At 41.8% G+C, this 12,750-nt stretch overlaps 1 protein-coding gene across 3 annotated transcripts in view; it reads right to left on the reverse strand.

The window, feature by feature from the left end:
* Positions 1 to 1,190: 1,190 nt before the first annotated feature.
* VMP1 (vacuole membrane protein 1) overlaps positions 1,191 to 12,750 on the reverse strand; it is a gene marked incomplete at both ends in the record, with an annotated part of 124,371 nt that continues 112,811 nt past the window's right edge. For all 3 annotated transcript variants that reach the window (XM_080713406.1, XM_080713404.1, XM_080713405.1), the window contains 2 exons: positions 1,191 to 1,334; positions 2,901 to 3,003. In XM_080713406.1, the coding sequence (XP_080569532.1) occupies positions 1,191 to 1,334; positions 2,901 to 3,003 (247 nt within the window). The remainder of the gene's footprint in view (positions 1,335 to 2,900; positions 3,004 to 12,750) is intronic.

Below are 12,750 nucleotides of genomic sequence, written 5' to 3' on the forward strand. Positions count from 1 at the left end.
AGCAAAACAAAATGAACAGGTTCAATCAGAAATATCCCAAAGGAAAATCACATTAAGAAAAAAACACAGAAAGGAACCTGGGTTACATATAAAGGTAAATTTTGGTCCATTAAAACCAGAGTACATATTAGCTAAAATTAACATAGATATGTGAAATTGCAGTTTTTAAGCAGATAAGTAATTTCTCCTTTAATTTTCTTTTAAAGTGAAGATTGAACCCAGAGCCTTGCACAAGGCTGGCAAGCTCTACCACTGAGCTATACCCCCAGGCCTCTGCACCATTTTTCGTTTGTATATTACCATTTCTCCTGTCCTGTTCTCACGAAGCAAGAACTCCCCCCGCCTGGCTACAGTAACCCCAAGATGCCAGTGAGGAGTGTGGAGCTGCCAGTCCCAGTATAACACAAGTACCTGGCTGGTGGCTTTCACACAGATAAAGAAGGCTAAGAAACTCATATCGTAGGTGGATCTGGCAAGGCTGTCATTCAGCTGGTAGAAGCTAAAAGGAAGTAAAAAATCAAAACGCTCAAGAAAATGGACACAATTTTGGAATGATCAAAGATGTCTTTATAAAGTTTTTCCATGACTTCATTCTAAATATACAGAATAAAAAATGGTGTCAACTCATTCATGAGACACCAACCAGATTTTCCTTATACTGTCTCAAAATTTAAAGATCAGTTTCCCCAGAGGGTGTGCAATGCATCATAAAATGGCCTTTTGTTGAGGGTAGGAGAGGAAGGTTGGGCAGGATGGCATATTAAATTGTACCATGATAGACATGCAAGATTGTTATCCAATCTATAGAATTTATATACATTTTGATGACTTAGAAAAACAAAGCAATCATTGGTGACAAGCCTAAAAAGCTTGACAACATATTTAGGAACATTCTGTGTGGCAGGAATTCTCTAACTGTACCATGTGGGCCTTTCCAAAGTAACAAGCCGGTTTCTGTGGGGTTTGTGCCTGAACATCACACTCCTCAGTGAACTGAATGGAGGGTGGTGCCCTGACCTTCACACAGAGGAAAGCATGTCAGTGCAAATGCGGACTAAACTGCTCTCAGGAAAAAAAGGTTTTAAAATTGCTGCAGGTCGGAAAAGGGAATTTTCCTTCCTGATTTGGAGTCCTCCCAACGTAAGGCAGACCCATCCATCCTAATTTCTGCAGTTAAAAACTTTCTCTGCCTATTTAGTTTTCTCCTCTGAGTTCAAGCGCTGCTGGACTCGCTTGGCATAGCTCTGTGCCATGGAGTTAATGATAGACAGGACAAAGTAACACACCATCACAACGACCAGCTTCTCGAAGGTCCAGGACAGCCAGTTTTCTCCCTGCAGAGACAGAGGCGGAAGGACGGTGAGAGAGGACCCTGTGTGAGTTGCGCATCCGCACAACAGTAAGGGGACTGCCGCTTCTAACTGGGAGTCAAAACGAAAAGCCTGCTTCCAGCGCCCTGAAATCTACACTCAGTCCAAGTCTTTTTCACACCTGGCCGTAAAGATTTCATTTCTCTTTTTTTCCCTTTATTTTTTTTCTTTGCAGTACTGGGGATGGAAGCCCAGGGGCATTCTATCTCCGAACTACACCCCCTGTCTTATTATTTTGAAACAGGGTTCACTGAGTAGCTAAGGCTGTCTGAGAATCATGATCCTCTGGTCTCAGTCCCCAAATGCTGAGATTACAAGCGTGTGCCACCACGCCCGGCTTGCTTTTCAAATATAAATTTAAGTCAGGTTTGGACAACTGAGGGCAGCACAGAGTGTGGGGCAAATGAAAAAACAAGTGTGCTTCCCATGCCAGGTTGCTGCTTACTCATCTCTTCTGCTCATTTCCCCTCACACACAATGCAAGGCAGGCTTAGTTTAAGTTAAAAAAAAATTTTTTTTGGTGGTCCTGAGGATAGAACCCAGGGACCTCTACCTCCGGGCTACACCCCTGACCTATTTTATATTTTATTTTGAAACAGAGTCTCACTAAGTGGCTGAGGCTGGCTTCGAACCTATGCAATTTTCCTGTCTCAGCCTCCCAAGTACTGGGATTACAAGCGTGCAGCACCACACCTGGCTTTAAGTTAATGTTTTAAAGTCTAGCTATGTTAGGAAACTCACTTTATTTAAAAACATTTTTTTTGTGGTACTGTGGATGGAACCCAGGGGCATTCTACCTCCAAGCTACACCCCCAGTCCCTATTTTTGAAACAGGGTGTCACTGAGTTGCAAAGGGCTCACTAGGTAGCTGAGGCTGTCTGTGAACCAAGATCCTCCTGTCTCTGACTCCTAAATGCTGGATTACAAGCATGTGCGCCACCATACCCAACTGGAAACTCGGTTTATTAAAAAAAATTTATTTTCTCACGCTGAAACAAAAAACAGTGGGCAGATACTCAAGTTACCGCTGTAAACTTAATACTTTGTTATGCTATAAATTTTAAGTTTTTTATCCAGTAGGAAAGCACAAGTTATTTAAGATAAAGGCAACTGAGACAGGAGGACTGAAGGTTCACAGCCTGCTCAGCAACTTTGTGAGACCCTGTTTCCAAATAAAAAAATAAAATGGAACTGGGGGTGTAGCTCAGAGGCAGATTAACCCCCAGGGCCATGGGGAAAAAAAAAAAGATAAAGGAAACTCATTTGGCAGAACTCAAGTATTTTCCACTTGCTCTACTCTTATTTTTGGAAGATGCCTAAAAAAGTAGTTACATTTCTTTTTCTTTGTTTTTGGTCTGGTTTAAGACAAGCTTTCCAACAGAGTACCTACTGCCCCAATGTCTGTGAAGGAAACTAGCAGGCAGCCCTCACTCTATCTGCCTACGGAGTGAGCTCCAGCCCGGCACCGATTTCAGTTCCCTGCTGGCGGGCGTAGGGGAGGGAGGGGAAGGGCGCAGCATGCGGTCTCACCTGCGGCGCGCCGGCTCCGCTTCTGTGGTGAAGCTTCTGCCGCTGGGCTTCTAGGTACTCCTGGAAGGGCTTCTGCAGGGATGGCCCTATGCCGGGGACAGCGCTGGGAGCGGCAGGCAGGTACCCGAGGACAAGAGACAATTGGGAAGAAAAGCAGGAGAGAAGTTAAAGAAAATTCACTTACCACCTGGACTCGAAAAGCAGGAATTAGGTAAAAAAAAGGAACAAATTCGACAGTAAAAGAGCTGTTGAAATTTGGAGAACTCTCTCCAGAGGATAAAATTTCTCCCCCCAAACAACTCCTTAAAGTAGAAAAATCTCTGCCACTCTCATATCTGGGCGAGACCAAGACACTTCAACAAGTCCGGAGCTACTTCCAGCAGGAATCCTCTGTGAGCTGGCTCCACCGATAAGCTCGCTGAGCCTGCGGAGATGGCAATGAATGACTTCTGAGAAGCCCCACATTTATCACCCCCAGTTCCTGTAAGAACTGGTTTGAACCGATTAATAAGGAAATGACTTATGCTTGTGTCATCCCTAGTTAAAAAAGAAACTGCCCGCCCTCTCCGCCTTGTCCCATCTTCTCCGAGGGGGCGGTGCTTTCTCAATCTAAGTCCTTATTAGGACAATCCGTGCGTCATCCTTGTCCAAAAAGAATGCATTAGCAAATTTGGGAGGCACCTCCCCCTAGTCAGAAGTCAGTGATTAACAAAGAAACAAAGAAGGAACTCTGAACCCTGAATCATCCGTGGTTTATGGTGGACTGATTGCACAGAAACTCCTGTACATTTCTAAACAGCCTGTTCCAAGAGGACTGGGATCGGAGTCTCTGATAAGGTTCCAGCTCGGCTCCCTCACCCAGAATGTGTGCAGGCAGTGAGCATGGTGAAACCGGTCTGACAACTGCGGCTCCCAGGCGCCCATTTAGACAGGCTTGCAGGGATTTTTAAAATGGTAACTTCGGGCAACTTAGAAAATCAAACATGTTTATTTTCTGCAGCCTTTATTTTCTCATCTGGGGCTAAAAAGCAAGCCAGCCCAATCTCTTTCCCAAAGCCATCAAAGGGTATTCTGATACGCATTTGTAACACCGTGTTACTCTACCTAAGTGTACTGGTTCAAATGAACTTCATCTCTTTTCTTTTTTCTTACTCTTTTCTTTTCGTACTGGGGATGGAACCCAGGGCCTTCTATAGAACTTCAGGTTACACCCTCAGACTTATTTTATATTTTTATATTTTATTTGGAAACAGGGTTTCACTAATTTGCTGAGAGCCTCACTAAGCTGCCGAGGCTGGCTTCAAACCTGTGATCCTCCTGTCCCAGACTCCTAAGTGTTGGGATTATAAGGGTGACCACAACGCTTGGCTACTTTATTTCTTTTCTAGAACAATTCAGTAGCTGCTTTTAGTAACAAAAATCATTGAAATGGAGTAACAGATTTTTAAAGTGTGTATTTGCCAGAAGCCAACATTTTTGTGTGTGTGTTTGTGTGTGGTACTGGGGATGGAACCCAGGAGCATTCTACCTCTGAGCTATACCTCCAGCCCTATTTTTTATTCTTTATTTTGAGACAGGGCCTCATTAAACTGCAGAGGCCCTAAGTAGCTGAGGCTGTACATGAACCACAATCCCAGCCTCTTAAATGCTGGGATTACAAGTGTGCACCACTATGCCCAGCTCTGACATTTTTCTTTGATCTTATTATCTACCTACCACCAAACACTCAAAGGAAAAAAACAAAAACACACACACACACAAAACAAACATCCAGAAAAATAAAACAGAGCTGGGGCTGTAGCTCAGAGGTAGAAAGCCCCTGGGTTCAATCTTTGGCAACACACACACACACACACACACACACACACACACACACACACATTGCCCTTTGCAACTCAGTGAAACCCTGTTTCAAAATAAAAGATAAAAGCTGGGCATGGTGGCACATGCTTGTAATCCCAGCATTTGGGAGGCTGAGACAGGAGGATCTGGGTTCATGGCCACCCTCAGCTACTTAGTGAGGCCCTCTGCAACTGAGTGAGACCCTGTTTCAAAATAAAGAATAAAAAAACAGGGCTGGGGTGTAGCTCAAAGGTAGAATGCCCCTGGGTTCCACCCCCAATACCCCCCCCCCCCAGCCCTGTACACCTGCTTAAGAACTTTCATCTCATCCTTAGCGGCTGAAGTCCTCTCACCTGCCTCTAGGCTCCAAGTTCAAAAAACTAGTTTTGTGATACAGAAGAACAATAAGTTGGAAAACAAACACATGAAGAACTATTTTGCAGTTAGCTACTGGAATGCAATATATACTCGAGCTAGCCTTGCAAACAGCCACTTGCTCTAGGCAAAAAAGCCTTAAAATAAAGAAAAGGAGATCTCTACTTTTCCTTGCTGTAGACCTTCAACAGGTTGGGTGGAAAAATCTTTTTTTTTCCTTGCAGTACTAAGGATGGAACCCATGGGCATTCTACCTCCAAGCTCTACCCCCAGCCCAATTTTATAAACACACACACACACACACACACACACACACACACACACACACACACACTTTTTGGCGGTACTGGGGTTCCTGGAAACCCTTCTACCTCTGGGCTACACTCCCAGACCTATTTTATACTTTTTTAAAATTTGGAGACAGGGTCTCTTAACCAAGTGCTGCTGGGTTCGAATCTGCGCGATCCTCCTGTCTCTGCCTCCCAAGCGCGGGGATTACAAGAGTGCGCCACCATGCCCAGCTATAATTTTTTTTTTTTTTTTTGGCGTGTCTGGGGATGGAACCAGGGGCTCTGAGCTACACCTCTGCCCTATTTATTTTGAAGCCGGGTCTCACTGAGTTGTGGAGGGCCTCACTAAGTAGCTGAGGCTGTCCACGAACTGTGACCCTCTGGTCTCAGCCTCCCGAATGCTGGGATTACAAGCATGTGCCACCATACCCGGCTAATTTTTTTTTTTTATTCTTTATTTTGAAACAGGGTCTCACTGAGTAGCAAAGGGCCTCACTAAGTAGTAGCTGAGGCTGTCCCCAAACTGCGATCCTCCTGTCTCAGCCTCCCAAATACTGGTATTATAAACTTGTACCACCACGCCCAGCTGGAAAAATCTTTTTGGGTGATAGGCAGCCAGCCAGCCAGCCAGCCAGCCTGCCTGCCTTCCTCCCTCCCTCCCTCCCTCCCTCTCTTCCTCCCTCTCCCTCCTACCCTTCCTCTGTACTGAGGATTTTTTTTTGTGTGTGTGTGTGTGTGGTATTTAGGGTGGAACCCAGGGCCTTTTCTACCTCCAGGCTACACTCCCAGACCTATTTTTTATACTTTATTTGGAAACAGGGTCTCACTAAGTAGCTGAGGCTGGCATCAAACCTGTGCAATCCTCCTGTCTCAGCCTCCCAAGAACAGGGATTACAAGCGTGCACTACCACACCCAGCTGTACTGGGGACTGAACTCAAAGACATTCTGCCTCTGAGCTATACTCCTAGCCCTTTTAATTTTTTTTTTTTTTTTTTTTAATTTTGAAACAGGGTCTTGCTTGGTTGCTGAGAATCCTGCTAAATTTCTGGGATTGGTTTCAAACTTGTGATCCTTCTGTTTCAGTCTTCCAAATACTGGGAATATAAGCATGAGACACCATGCTCAGCAATAGTTAGCATCTTGGTATTTTTATTCTTTTCACAAACAAAAAGCAAATATAAAGCTGGGCGTATTGGTCCACACTTGTAATCCCAGCATTCGGGAGACTGAGACAGGAGGATCATGGCTCATGGCCAGTCTCAGCTACTTAGTGAGGCCCTCTACAACTCAGTGAGACCTGGTTTCAAAATAAAGAATAGGAGACTTCCAGGAAGATGGCAACCGAGAAAAGCAGTGTTACGAGCCCTGCTAAAACTCGATCTCTATGACCACAAAATCAGTGCTTTTCATAGCCAGAAAACGTCATCAGCAGAGAAATAAAAAATGTAAACACAAGGGACAGAGAACAAAAAAGACTAGAAGAACAACCAGAGACCAGAAATCAAGCCCGCAATGCAGCAGCGAGGCCGCGCGGGCACCATCTTCCCTCACAGGACCAGGATCCAGAGAGGAAAGGTAAACAAGGAGCCGAAGTGAGCAGCTGCGGATCATTTGGGTGTAATTCAGCAGTTCTTTCAGCACAAAGAACATCTAAAACTCCCAGTGGTCAAGCTCATCACGCCTTCCAGGGACTCAGGACAGAGCTCAAAACCAGAAAAGAAATACGCCAGCCTCATAGCCGAGGGGGTGGCAGCAGTGCCATATTGCCAGCAGCGCCAGCCTCACGGCCGAGGGTGTGGCAGCGGCACCATATTGCCAGCAGTGACAGCGAATTCACCATGCCCTCAACAGCTCCTGATCAACATGCTCAATAACCGTGAGTGAAATTGCGGCCCCTAAAGGAGAAATCCACGTACTGCACGCCCAGGGACTTTGATAATCTCCCTGGGTCTGAGATTTTCAAGTCTAACCCAGTGAAGGAGTAGCAGTGGCAGAGATACCACACCTTAGTCGCAGCTCCCCGTGGTAACATGCCCAGCCCGGCACCCCACAATGGTCTCACGCAGCCTCCATTAACTTCCTGGGTCTGAGACTGCAATACAACCCAGTAAAGGAGTAGTGGTGACTGAGATTACCACAGACTCGAGATACAGAGCACCCTAAGTGAAGTTGTAGTGATCCAGGGAAGGCACAAACTTCTGAAATCATGAGAAAGAGGAACAACAATAGAGCAATGAATGCCCACAACCCCATACTATCAGAACCTGATAGCACAGAAATTCAGAGCTCTCCAGAAGATCAAATCAGGAATATAACTGTAGAAATAATACAGGACCTTCGAAAAGAATTTAAAGAGAGTCTAAAAGACATAAAGGATGCAATCATTAAGGTAAAGGCCTCAATTCAAAGTATAAACAATCGATTAGACCACATGGAGAATAGAATCTCGCTCCTAGAAGAGGATTACTTCAAAAATGAACGCATAATTTATAACTTAAAAAAAAAAATCCGACAGCAGGAATCTGACATTGAAGAAATATGGGCCCATTTTAAGAGAGCTAACCTAAGAATAATCGGAATAGAGGAGGGAAAAGAAGGTGAAACCAAAGGGATCAACAATCTCTTCAAAGAAATATTAGCAGAAAAATTTCCAAACACAGAGCAAGAGATCGAAACACAGGTCCAGAAACCTTATAGAATTCCCTTTAGACAGGATCGGAGAAGAGGATCCCCACGCCACATAATTGTCAAAATGACCAATGTGGAAGCCAAGCAGAGAATCTTAAAGGCAACAAAAAGAAAAGGCCAAGTGACATTCAGAGAAAAACCAATTAGAATCACTCCAGACTTCCCAAACCAAGTCATGAGAGCCAGAAGGGCTTGGAGTAACATATTCCAAACTCTGAAAGAAAACAACTTCCAGCCAAAAATTTCCTACCCAGCACAACTATCTATCAAATTAGATGGGGAAATAAGAAGCTTCCATGACAAACAGAAACTGAAGGAATTTATGTCTTCAAAACCAGTGCTAGAGAAAATACTCAAAGAGGTTAACTACAAAGAAGAAATAGGTAACACACACCAGAAACAGAGAAACAAGATTTTCCATCCAACAGACAACTAAGCAAAGACAACACATTCATGTGTTTATTGGTTAAAATCTTTGGAGATTCATTATTTATTTTAGTCTTTTACCTATTTCTAAATTGTATTGTTTGCTTTTATTGTTGCTAATTTTTAGGATTTCTATTTGAAATATTAATATACCTTCAGATATAGCATTTGGAAATATTTTACCCCATTTTATCAGTAACTTTTAACTCTGTTTACATTGTCTTTGGATGTACAATATATCTTTTATTTTTTAGTAAGTTTGTTTGTTTATTCAGTTGTTGTCTGTGCATTTGAAATCATATCCAAGAAATCACTGCCAATTTCAATGTTGTGAAGTGTTATGACCCAGGTTTTCTTCTAAAAGTTTATAGTCTTAAGATTTACATTTAGGTCTTTTATCTATTTTGAGTTAATATTTGTATATGGTGTTAGGTAAGGGTCCAATTTTATTTTTTTCATGTAATTATTATTTTTCAACAATATTTAGTTAAAATATTATTATTTCCTCCACCAAATGTCTGTGGAAACCTTGTCAATAACTTGACAATATATGGAAGAATTTATCTCTAGGCTTTTATTTAACTCCAATGGTTTATATATCTGCCTTTATAACAGTACTACACTGTTTCAATTATTGTAGCTTTATAAGGTTTGAAATGAGAAAATATACATCTTCTAGCTGTGTTCTTTTTTGAGATTGTTTTCAGTATCTAGAGTCCATACTCCATATTAGGATAGATTTTTTCTGAAAAATAAATAAATAAATGTATGATAGCTTCACCTAAAAAAAAAAAAAAGAAAAAAGAAAAAAATATTCTCTGGTATGAAAGAAAGCAAAAATAAATATTGAAATGTCATCTTTAAGTCATCAAAAGCTTGGTATTAGACAAATGAAACTGTTATGTGATATTATCATTGTTAATTTTGGATAAACTGCTATAATACTAGATGTCAACCACTAAGCCAAGCATGGGAAGGAGGGATGGGGAGGGAACGGGGTGGGGATCGGGTAGGGGTTAATTGGGCAATGTGTGCATGTATGTCTAAAAAGTTTTTTTTTTATCCCATTATGATGTATGAATACAGTGCACCAATAAAAAAAAAAAAAAGAGAGAGAGAGAGCCAGGCGTGGTGGCGCACGCTTGTAATCCCAGCATTCGGGAGGCTGAGACCTGGAGGATCGTGGTTCACGGACAGCCTCAGCTACTTAGTGAGGTCCTCTGCAACTCAGTGATACCCGGTTTCAAAATAAAGAATAAAAAAATAGGGCAGGGTGTGTAGCTCGGAGGTAGAATGCCCCTGGGTTCCATCCCCAGACCCGCAAAAAAAAAAAAAAAAAAAAAAAAAAAAAAAAAATCCTCTGGTAAGAAAGAAAGCAAAAAGAAATATTGAAATGTTATCTCTAAGTGATCAAAAGTTTGATATTAGACAAATGAATCTGTTATGTGAGATTATCATTGTTAATTTTGGATAAATTGCTATTATTATTATTATTATTATTATTATTATTATTATTATTATATACATTATATTAGATGTCAACCACTAAGCCAAAAGCAAATATAAAATAAAAAACCAAATTCCTAAGAAATTATTCTAATGGAATGGAATTCTTAACTTTTGTTATGAATTTTTTTTAAAAAGGAAAAACAAGAACAAGAGAAAGAAAACCTTTTAGAAATGCAAATGAAATGTGAAGGAAAGAAAGAACTTACTCACAAAACTCCAAATCCATATAGAGCTCAAAATCAGTTTCACAGGCAAAACTATTTGCCATACTTCTGTGCCTAAGCCTCTGTTAGAGCCACGATTAACTTCTTTGCAAACTTACTCTTTTTTTGTGTGTGTGTGTGGTAGTGAAGATGGAACCCAGGGGTTTTCTACATCCAGGCTATACTCCCAGACCTATTTTATATTTTATTTGGAAACAGGATCTCACTAGTGGCTGAGAGACTCACTAAGTAGCTGAGGCTGGCTTCGAACCTGTGCAGTCTTCCTGTCTCAGCCTCCCAAGCATAAGGATTACAAGCGTGTGCTATCACATCCTGCAAACTTACTATTTAAAAAAAGAATCTGATAGCTGGGCGTGGTTGCACATGCTTGTAATCCCCATGCTTGGGAGGCTGAGACAGGAGGATCACCCAGGTTCGAAGCCAGCCTCAGCTGGCTTAAGAGACCCTGTTTCCAAATAAAATATAAAATAGGTCTGGGAGTGTAGCCTGGGGGTAGAAGGACCCTGAGTTCCATCCGCAGTACCACAAAAAAAAAAATAAATAAAAAAATAAATAAATAAATAAAAAAAAATAAAAATAAAATAAATTTAAAAAATCTGGCCAGGTGTGGTGGAGCAAGCCTGTATGTAATCCCAGTACCTGGGAGGCTGAGACTGAAGGATCACAGGTTTGTGACCAGCCTCAGCAACTTAGTGAACTGTCAGAAACCTTTGAGACCTTGTTTCAAAATAAAAATACATCTAGAGATGTAGCTCAGAGGTAGAACACCCTTGGGTTCAGTCCCCAGTAAACACACACACACACACACACACACACACACATACACACACACACACGTTTGTGCAAAATTCTGTCAGAGTTTTCATTAATTTGCAAATAAATCTATTTTTCTGTTTTTTCTTTTCTTTTTTCTTTTTTTCTTTTCTTTTTTTTTTTTTTGAAGTACTGGGGATTGAACTCAGGGGCATTCTATTTTCTAGCTACACCTCCAGCCCTATTTTTGTTTTTTGTTTTTGTTTTGCAGTACTGGGGATGGAACCCAGGAGCATTCTACCTCCCAGTTATATCCCCAGCCCTATTTTTTAAAATTTTGAAATAGGGTCTCACTAAATTGTGGTGGGCCTCACTAAGTAGCTGAGGCTGTCCATGAACCATGATCCTCCTGTCTCAGCCTCCCAAGTACTGGGATCACAAGTGTGAGCCACCTTGCCTGGCCTCCCAACCCTATTTTTAATTTTATTATTATTATTATTATTATTATTATTATTATTATTATTATCATCATCATCATCATCATCTCTGGGGATGAAACCAAGGGGCAGTCTACCCTGAACAACGACTTCCAGCTCTATTTTTTATTCTTTTTTTTTTTTTTTTTTTTTTTGTGGGTTTGGGGATGGAACCCAGGGGCATTTGACCTCCAAGCTACACCCCCTGTCCTATTTTTTATTCTTTATTTTGAAACAGGGTCTCACTGAGTTGTAGAGGGCCTCACTAAGTAGCTGAGGCTGTCCGCGAACTGCGATCCTCTGGTCTCGGCCTCCCAAATGCTGGGATGACAAGCGTGCGCCACTATGCTCAGCTCTTATTCTTTATTTTGAAATAGGGTCACACTGAGTTGCAAAGGGCCTCACTAAGTAGCTGAGGCTGTCCACAACTGTGATCCTCCTCTCTCAGTCTCCCAAATGCTGGGATTACAAGGGCATGCCACCACTTATTCTTAATTTTAAAACAGGGTTTCATTAAGTTTCGGTGTGCCTCACTAAGTAGCTAAGGGTGGTTTTTAGCCTGCGATCCTCCTATCTCAGCTCCCAAGTACTGGAACTACAAGTGTGTGCCATAATGCACAGCTTCTCTGTTTTTTTTTTTTTTTTTTTAACCTCCGGGTTATACTCCCAGACCTATTTTATATTTTATTTGGAAACAGGGTCTCACTAAGTTGCTGAGAGCCCCACTAAATAGCTGAGGCTGGCTTTGAACCTGTATAATCTTCCTGTTTCAACCTTCCATGCACTAGGATTACAAGCGTGAGCCAACATGCCCAGCTCAGCTTCTCTATTTTTTTTTTTTTTACTTTTTTTAAATTTATTTTTATTTTTTTATTTTTGGTGGTATTGGGGTTCCTGGAAACCCTTCTATCTCTGGGTTACACTCCCAGACCTATTTTTATACTTTTTTTATTTGGAAACAGCGCGGCTGGATTGAACCTGCACGATCTTCCTGTCTCCGCTCCTGAGCGTGGGGATTATAAGCGTGTGCCACCACGCCCGGCTTCAGCTTCTCTATTTTTTAATACTACATATATTACTCTTATTCTAGAGATTTCTTATCGGACAAGGAATCTCTATTTTAAATTCTCCTCATATTCCCTTACTGTAGAGGTCTACATATTACTCACAAAACCCAGAAAATCTTCCCAAGGAGGCATTAATATTTGCAGTGGTTGTACAGTCAGTAGTTACATGAGAACTGTATTTTACAAGTTGTAAATTTTC

Source organism: Muscardinus avellanarius (genome assembly GCF_963383645.1).
Source record: "Muscardinus avellanarius genome assembly, chromosome: 16".
In the NCBI taxonomy this organism is placed as follows: domain Eukaryota; kingdom Metazoa; phylum Chordata; class Mammalia; order Rodentia; family Gliridae; genus Muscardinus; species Muscardinus avellanarius.